Raw genomic sequence first — 9,046 nt, forward strand, 5'->3', positions numbered from 1 at the left:
TTAGGTCTCACGTGATTCTAGCTCATCTTAACATATGTGAATGATTAAATTTATTAAATCTGGAGTAATCTAGTTATGGTCTCAATAACCCTCCACCTAACAAATCATTTCATGTTAAGGTGAAGTACAACTTCTACTATAATCCATACTATAATCCAATTCTAAGACATATAAGTCAAAATTGTTTAGTAGACTTAGTATTGTAACCAAATAATAAGGTCCACAATCATGAATGGATACTCTATTTAGCGCAACTAAGCATCATAACATATCATCATATGGGTCATCAATAATCAAATGATACCAAGTACTTCACGATCTATTAGTCAACTAACATGCGTTACTAAGCCACGTGTGATTAATTTAGTCATGTATGCAATAATCAATTCAACAAATTGAAATTATGATTCAAAATGTGTTGAATGAAAAATGAATAATAAGTAAATAAAGATAGAGAAGGAGTATTATTTAGAATTAAAAAAAAAAAAAAAAAAAAAAAAAAAAAAAAAAANAAAAAGAAGTGAAATTGCAAAAAGGGGGGTTGGGAAGTTTCAGTTCATATCTAACTTCTTGTCCCATCAGTCTCTCCTTTCAGAGTTTGCTCCTTTTTCACAGATAAGGCAGTAGAAGACAAAAACACACACCCTCTTCAATCCTCCAATACATCTCCATGCCAAACTAAGCCCACCTTCTTTCTCACCTCCAAACCTCTTTCATTTTAACCAAACTCAAATTTTAAAATAAAAACACAACACTCCCCTCTCACCTCTTTCCTTCTATTATATTATGACCCCATTTGTCAGTTTCTTCTCTCTCTCTCTCTCTCTCTCTCTCCCTCTCTCTGGGTGGCGTGTCATTTCAGAATTTAAATTACATAACTCAGAACTTTTTTTTTTTTTTTTGGGTAAAAAAAAATCTAATCTTCTTTTTAGAACCCATCTTGAAACCGATTGATCGAAGAGGGAACGTCCAAACGCTGCTGCTGTGATCCGTCTCTTCCACCACCGCTCTCCCGTCCGCCGAACGTCGCTGCTGGACCCACCGGAGCTCCGATGCAAGTGTAGCTACTCGACTCCATGGAGCTGCTTGTCGACCCGTAGTTCATGGTCTGGTGGCTGCATTGTGCGGGGTTCCCTAAGACGTGACCCACATAGTAGTCGTTGATGGAGGCTTGCGGTGGAGGATAGTATGAAGGGAAACTGGATGGCCTCGAGGGGGAGCTGTATAGATATGGCTGGTGAGGTGGCGGAGGAGGCGGTGGTGATGGGGTCGGCGGCAGAAGGGTAGTTGGGGAAGAGCCTGGGAACATTCTTGTTGGGAATCTGAGAGACAACGTTGGATCACTTCCTACGCCGCCGCTGCCAGCTGTGTGGTAGCTCCCCGGTGTCATTGAGTGGCAGCACCTAAAATGTTAAAAAAAAAAAAAAAAAAAACACAAAATTTATTTAAAAAAAAAAAATATATATATAAAATTTGAAGGGAAATCAGCTGAAAACTAAAATATTAAGTATTGTAATTATATATATGAAAATGTTGTAATTTTTGTAATTTTAAAAATATAGGTTAATGGTAATACATTTGAGATGAATGGAATACCCTAAATGAGGAGGAGATTGGACAGCCAGATTATCGTTACTGAAAACAAGCTGACGAGCTCGATTCAGTGTCTCTGTCTCTCTCTCTGACCAAAAACCAAACACAAATGGAGTCAAAAATCAAATCATACACAAACAAAGCTGCAACTAATAATTCACCCAAAAATCCCTCCTTTTCTCATGTTCTCTCTTTTCACATCATTAACAGAAACAAAACCAAAAAAGAAAAGAAGAGAAAAGAAAAGAAAAGAAAAGAAAAGAAAAGAAAAGAAAAGCGAGTTTGCCTTGGCGGTGGCGGTTCATGTGGCCACCAAGAGCCTGGGATTTGCAGAACTTGAGAGAACAAAACCTGCATTCATACACCTTTCCGGACTCCTCATTTCCCTCCTTCCCTCCACTTTTCTTTTTCCGATGACCTGCAAAACCTTAAAATTTCTCTTCAAATCTTTTCATTGTGAATTGAAAATAAGAGACCCATTGAGTGTGTTGAAAAGGGGTTCTTTTTAATTTGCATGAAAGGAGTTAAGAATCCCAAATCATTGGGCTAAAGAGAGAGTAGGGGAAGTTGGTTAAAGTGGTCCTTTTTTTGGCACCAAACAAAAGGAAAAAGGAAAGTGGGGAATAGGGTTTATGTTACCAGTAGAGGTATCTTCGATAATCTGTTTGCGATCTCTGATATAATCTTCTGGTAAGTTGTTGAGGTCTAAAGGGCTGCCTTGGGATCTCCTGCAAACCAACAAAACAGGATATGAATTAGAGAGAGGGAGAGGGAAAAGGAGAGAGATTTGTTGTGGGGGAAGACCTACATCATAAAACAGGCAGAGAGAGGCAGAGAGAAATAGAGAATTAAGGGGAGAGAGTGTGTGTGTGTGTGTGTGTGTGTGTGTGTGTGTGTGTGGGGGGGTGTTGGGGGGGAGGGTATAATAAAAGTGAAGGTGAAGAAGGGTATTTTAGAAAATAATAATATTAATAAGACTTGCAGTTTGAGAGAGATGGTAGCTGAGTAATGGGGTGTTGAAGAAAAAGAGCTTTGAAAGTTCTCTATCAGTTCATCTGCCACTCTCTTAAAATTTGAAACCAACAACAAACAGACAAGAGGAGGTAGGAGTCTCGTGACTTTAAAAGGGAACAAATCAAACCCTGTGTCCTCACCATGGAAATGGGTTTAGGCTTATTATACCCAAATCTCCACTACTTTAGTTGGGTCCAAAATGGATTCACTCCATTAAATATTTAATGAGATTGTCACAATCTAATTATCAAATTATGTCTCTAACTTATACTAATACTAATCTCTTACTATTATGGTTTAAAGTTTTCCTTTATTACATTTAGCTTTTGATTTTTCTTTTTAAAAGGAAGGGTAGTCCTCAATCCTATTAAATTTCTCTAGAGAAAAACGTTTTACGCTTAATTTATTTTATTTCCAACATTATTGGCGTGCAACACTTTTAGTTTCGGTAGTTAGTGATTATGTTCCGAATGTTATATTAGATTAAGACTATGTTATTTAAATTAGGTTTGTGTTTTGTGTTTGAATTGCGATTTGGGTTTGTCTCTTGTTTGATAGATCAGTATTTTAATTGTTTTTTTTTTTTTTTTATTGGTATAAATAGGTTATTGGGTTTATGTATTTATTGAAAATCGAGCTCTTTTCATTGCGTTCCCACTCAAATTTTCCTCCCAATAAATTTGACATGTTTATATCTTGTTTGATTTCTCTTCCTATAAGCTCTTTCATTAAGAACACATATATATATATACACATAAATCTTAATGAACATGCTTTCGTGTGATCTTTTATCGTTCTCCCATAAATCCTAAATGAAATATTAATACTATGGAAGGCGTGAATAATGTAATAGTCATATTTGTGCATAATGTAACCTAGTCAATTATTATTTTAATATTATAATCGATGTGGGTATGACATTTTACCAAAATCATGTCTACACTTGCCAAAACTAATTTTTCTTATAATTTACTATTGGGAAATGCGACTAGTTGTCGATTCTTACTACCCAAGTTATATGTTATCAATGTCGTTGTTGTTGCTAATTGCTTACAAGCTTATAACATCGTTTACTCAAATTTCTTTTCAAAATGTACCCTGTTTTCTAAAATTGTTATTCAAGAGTGGGGCTAGAGGCTTGAGCATACGTCGATCATGTGAGATCCCACATCGGTTAGGGAGGAGAACGAAACATTCTTTATAAGAGTGTGGAAACCTCTTCTTGGCAGACACCTTTTAAAAATCTCGAGGGGAATCCTGAAAAAGAAAGCCCAAAGAGGGTCGTCAACATGTCATTTGATGAAAATGTCTTCTATAAGAACCATAAGAAGAAATATTTAAAGACTATGAAGCAAGTGAGAGTTGAGGTTGAGTAGCAAGAAACTCTTGAGACTATAGTTGAGTAATCATGGTGGAGAAAGTGACACTTGAGCCGGTGTTGAGTAGATCATTCAGAACCATCAGAGCACTAGATAGATATTTACCTTCATTACATTATTTATTATTGATTCATGAATGAGAACTAGAGTTCTTTTAGTGAGGCTTTATAAGTAGAAGATTCAACCAAATGAGAGCAAGCCATGATTAATGAGATGAAAGATTTGAGTGCAGCGAAGCAGATTCTTAAGATACGATTTTCTGAGATAGATCTGCTGGCACATTAAATCAATCTAGGAATAATACATTAAAAATGTGTTGTCTAAATTTAGGATGAACGAAGTTGTGAAGTGATTTCTGAGATATTCGAGAGGTACCTCTAGTACTTCACTTTGTTATTATAGTGGCAAAATATTTCTACATAGTTTTATGAATCCTGATCTTAGTGGAGATGTAAACTGTAGTAAGAGCACATTTGAATATATGTATATTATAGATGGAATAAGAGTGACTTGGATGTCTATGTTTTAAAACTGTGTTGCTCTTTCATCTATTAAGGTGGAGTATGTGGCAATAATTAAGCTAGAAAGAAGATTATAAGGATGATAGACTATCTAGAAGAATTAGCTAAGAAACCGCATGAAAAGATTTTTTTATATAGAAGTCAAATTGTCATACATTTCGAGAAGAACCCAGTTTATCATTCAAAGTTAAAATACATCAAAAGACGATACCATTTTAGTCACAGGTTAGTGGAAGAAGGTGATATGTGTTTGAAGAAGATGGAGGGTGAAAAAAAAAAAATCCAATAGAGATACTGGCAAATGTGTTGATGCTGAAAGATGGGCAACATTTTCGGCATAATATATATTATATTTACATTATTTCAAAATAGAGTTCATACCTAAGTAGTTAAAATACAAAATAAGGAATAGACACAAAATATTAAAACAAAAGGGTTAAGGATGACGGGTGAGGCTTGTCTACGACATCTGCTCTAGAGTCCGCTCTCGACCTCGACCAACGCTTTATTTACTTGAAAAATATGAAAAACATGGAGTGAGTACAAAGACTCAGTAAGTAGCCTACTTATAGGCTCTTAATCGTTTCTTTGATATGCTAGGATGTCATACTCTTTCTTGACTTGTTCTGGTTCTTGTTGCAAGTACTTGAGTCTTTAGGTTCTGCTTAAGTAATGAATTCTTGTCATGGTCTTGCCTGAGGACCTTAATCTTTGGGTTCTGAGCTCTCAGCCTTGGTTTTGATCTAAGTGTCTTAATACTGTTATTCTGGGTTCTTGTTATTAGATCGTCTCGTTTTTTGTTACTCTCTATGTTCTTGTTTTGTTCTCAAAGACACTGCCCCTAGGATTTACGGTACTAGTCATAAACTTGACTTATGTCCAAGACCTCATACGTTCCAATCCACACAGTCTAACCTACGTCCAAGACTTCATACCTTCCAAGTGACGTAGTCTGAACCTGTGACCAGGGCTTCATGTGTTCCCTGCGATACGGTCTAAAAACATATTCTCAAGGTTTCATGCTTTCCAAGCAGCATAGTCTGAATGCCTATGCTCAAGGTTTTTACGTTCCAAGTAGCAAAGTCGGAAAACCTTCATTCAGGGCTTCTTATGATCCAAGAAATGTAATAAGATCCCTCATCTAGGGCTTCACACGTTCCTTGCGATACGATCTGAATACCTATGCCCAAGGCTTCATGCATTCCAAGTGGCATAGTCTAGATACCTAAGCTCAAGGATTTTTTCATTCCAAGTAGTGTAGTCTGAAAACCTACATCTAAGGTTTCTTACGTTCCAAGCGATATAGTCTAAGTCATGAACATGTTGTACTGTAAGAGGTCTAGGAGTTTTTTGAGTTTTCTGAGTCTGGGGACCTTGGTCCCTCATCGTTGAGTGGTACATAGCATTCTTTTTATCTTAATAGATTTAGAGCGTGCGTGACATTGTTTTTTTTTTTTTTGTTCTTATTCTATAATTTCTAGGGTTTTTAATTTCTTATAGCATAAGTCATAATATGCATTCTTAAGCTCCACATAATTTACAATAACATGTATAAGTCATTAGTGTATTCTTTAGATAATTCTAGAAGAGTCTTGGATCTTGGGTAAGAGTTACTTGAGGTATTTCCTTTAAGCGTTTTTTAGGCCCTAACTTTGTTTAGGTTTCAAACTTGTCCTAATCAACTTGAAATCTTGAACATACCTTTATGTTATTAGGAATAGATGTCATAAAAAGTAGTCATCATACTTTCAAAAGTCCTAGGGACATTTTGATCATTTTACCCATAATTCTTGGTTTAGACTCTGAATGTATTCCAATAACTTTCAAAATTTACCAAATCATGAATCATCATAAAATGAGCCGTACTACAAAGTTCCAAAATATTTGGAGGTCATTTAGGTCGTGAACCGAAGATAAGTTACCTTAGGGCATTATGATCATTTTACTCTGTTACTTATTTTAGTTACCTAATCTTTTCTAATGACTACCAAATTTCATATACAATCTTAATATGCCGTAATATGCTCAACATTAAAATTTCATAGGCAGCCGAGTTCATTTAGTTGGTCATTTTAACAATACTTAAATCCTAAGCGATTCGATCGGTTCAGGCCTGAACTCGTGGTTCTTTGTGTTTTTCTTTCATATTTAGTTTAGGTTTCATATAGAAATTCAACCGATTTCTACACGTATTTCTTAAGAAAAGTCTAAAATGGCTACTTACCTCGTCGTCGACATTAGAGACCTCTGTTCTCGAGCTTTCGGTATCCAAATTACTTCAAATTTTCTTTGACATATTTCTTAGAGTGTCTATTTTCTAGAACCATAATTTTTTTCATGAGAGCTGATCTAGAAGAGAGTTAAAATTAAGAAAAAAAATGAGGGAGTGTTGAGGTTTGGGTTGACATGGCCGGTTCAACGGAACTGACCACGTCATCGTCTTCTTCCTCTGAAAGGAAGAAGATGCCTGCGACCAACATCGTTGCCACCTAAAAATGCCTCTTTCATGCTCCATTTGTGATATTTCTTTCCTCGATTTCTTCATGAAAGTGAAAGATGGTGTTATAGGGAAGGGCTAGAGATTGATTTCATTCCTTCTTGTGGATCATAGCCTAAGTTATTCACCTTCAAGGTTAGCCAAATTTTTTTTTTCCTTGCCCGAGTTTAACTTAGAAATTCTTATTGCGCAGCCAATAGAGGTTTTCAAGGTCTGATTTCTTCATGAAACCTCTTTCTTATTCTTTTTTGAGCTAAAAGAATTGTTTTAGAGGAACTTCTTTAAGGGAGTGGCCTCAATTTTTGAGAAAATGTCCTTAGTCTACAACTCACCCAAAATGCAGAATCCTTGTTTCTTTGGGTAGCTTAGTTTAAAGCGTATGAGCTCTCAATTTCTTCATCAAAGTTATTCATATCAAGAAAATTGGACTTTAGATGGAAATTCGATTCATACCCTCAAATTGTACCCGAAAATGATTTTCTCCAATTGGGCATGCTCTGGGAATCATTAGCTGTTGTGTTCTTCTATGAAAATGTTTCTTGAAGGTACATAAACCGAATGAGATTTTTCTTACTCAACAGATTTGCGCGTAGGCTCGGATTGGATTTTCAAGTTTCCTTTGAAATTCTTCAATGACGATCCCTATTGGGGGAATGGGTTTGAGGCTCTTTCGACACTCGATTCCTTCATAAAAATTGTGAGTAATCTTGTTTAGATGGTGTAGGAACAAGTTTGAAGGGAAATAATGGAGAATTGCTATTGAATTTGGAAGAAATCCGAGAGTTGGAAACTAAAAAATTCAAAGACTATTACTTGTGATTGGAAGCTCGACTCAACTTTATTTTTGTTCCAAATGAAAACCCCAACTTCAGGTCTTATAGAGGGAGCTTAAACCGATGTTGAAACCTCCAGAATCGTCATGCTTTTGAGATATAGTTTTTTTAGATTTTTTGGTGGAAGTATCCTCTCCAATCAGCGAGCAACCGACCTCCAATTTGAATTATGGATTGGATGTGATGAGGTGTGTCTCCTCTAGAATATATTCAAATTTGGTGAAGATTCAACAGTTGAAATTGAAGATATAGTGGATTGTAAGAGGATAACTGACTGACAAGGGTCTGGTTTTGTGATCCATGACATTTTCGTAATTATCTCAAAGTTTAAAGGTATTTTGGTAATTTTATATTTTATGAATATTTTATTATTGTTTCCGGAGAAATCCATAACTTTTTTAAAAAAATTTCATCCTTGCTTGTCATTTTTTCCTTCTACTTGAGCCCTTTAAAATTCCTTCTTGATAAAAAAAATTAAAAATATGGAATTCCTTTAAAATTGAAAAACCACATTTTTATTTTTTATGCTTAATTTTTCCTTTCCAATCCTTATCCAAAGGCCGCGAAGTTCTTAAAATTATTTAGTAGGTATTGAAATGACTTGCTAATCCTTTGTCCTTGGTTCAATGTCTTAATTCTTTCTTTGAATCCTTTGTGTTAAAAATGGTCATATTAGACTCTATCATTGGGGTTGAATTGAAATGGTTAGCTTACCCCATCTCTTTATGGAGGTAGATTTCTTGAGGGATGTCATTTATTTAGAGATGTTAGGACCACTAAATCATTTAGTCGAGGTTAATTTTTATTTTTGGAGTTCGTTATTTTATTTTTACTAAATTAATTAGTTTGTAACATTTATAAAAGCAACCTAAGTTGTTTTGTATTTCTAATTCAATTGATTTTTGAGTTTTATTTTGAGTTAGTTTGTGTGCGTTCACAACATTTGGTATTAGAGCCACATCTTAAGGTCTGATTGTATGAAAAGAAATTGAAATTTTTCTTAAGAAAAGAAGAGTGAGCTAAAAAAGATTCAAAATATGGCAGCTGAAACCAATTTCTTTTAATCAACAATTCGTAATGGCCACTATCATCTATGCGTATGCTTACGAAAAATTTTCTTTGCTCAAAAGAATATTGGTATTTGGCGGAGACCGAAATCCCTGCCGCAATAGAATGAATGGATTTTATCGAAGCGCAACAAAAAACAAT

General features: G+C 35.2%; 1 protein-coding gene across 1 annotated transcript; it reads right to left on the reverse strand.

Moving 5' to 3' along the window:
- Positions 1-903: 903 nt before the first annotated feature.
- LOC111799714 (zinc finger protein JAGGED-like) lies at positions 904-2,454 on the reverse strand. Its single transcript, XM_023683166.1, has 5 exons — positions 2,402-2,454; positions 2,233-2,321; positions 1,880-2,011; positions 1,597-1,681; positions 904-1,403 (listed from the first exon to the last, which is right to left on the reverse strand). Exons 1-5 carry the CDS (start codon positions 2,404-2,406, stop codon positions 929-931), a joined length of 786 nt encoding a protein of 261 aa, XP_023538934.1. The 5' UTR covers positions 2,407-2,454; the 3' UTR covers positions 904-928.
- Positions 2,455-9,046: the final 6,592 nt, after the last annotated feature.

This window comes from Cucurbita pepo, chromosome LG01 (genome assembly GCF_002806865.2).
Source record: "Cucurbita pepo subsp. pepo cultivar mu-cu-16 chromosome LG01, ASM280686v2, whole genome shotgun sequence".
NCBI classification, from domain to species: Eukaryota; Viridiplantae; Streptophyta; class Magnoliopsida; order Cucurbitales; family Cucurbitaceae; genus Cucurbita; species Cucurbita pepo.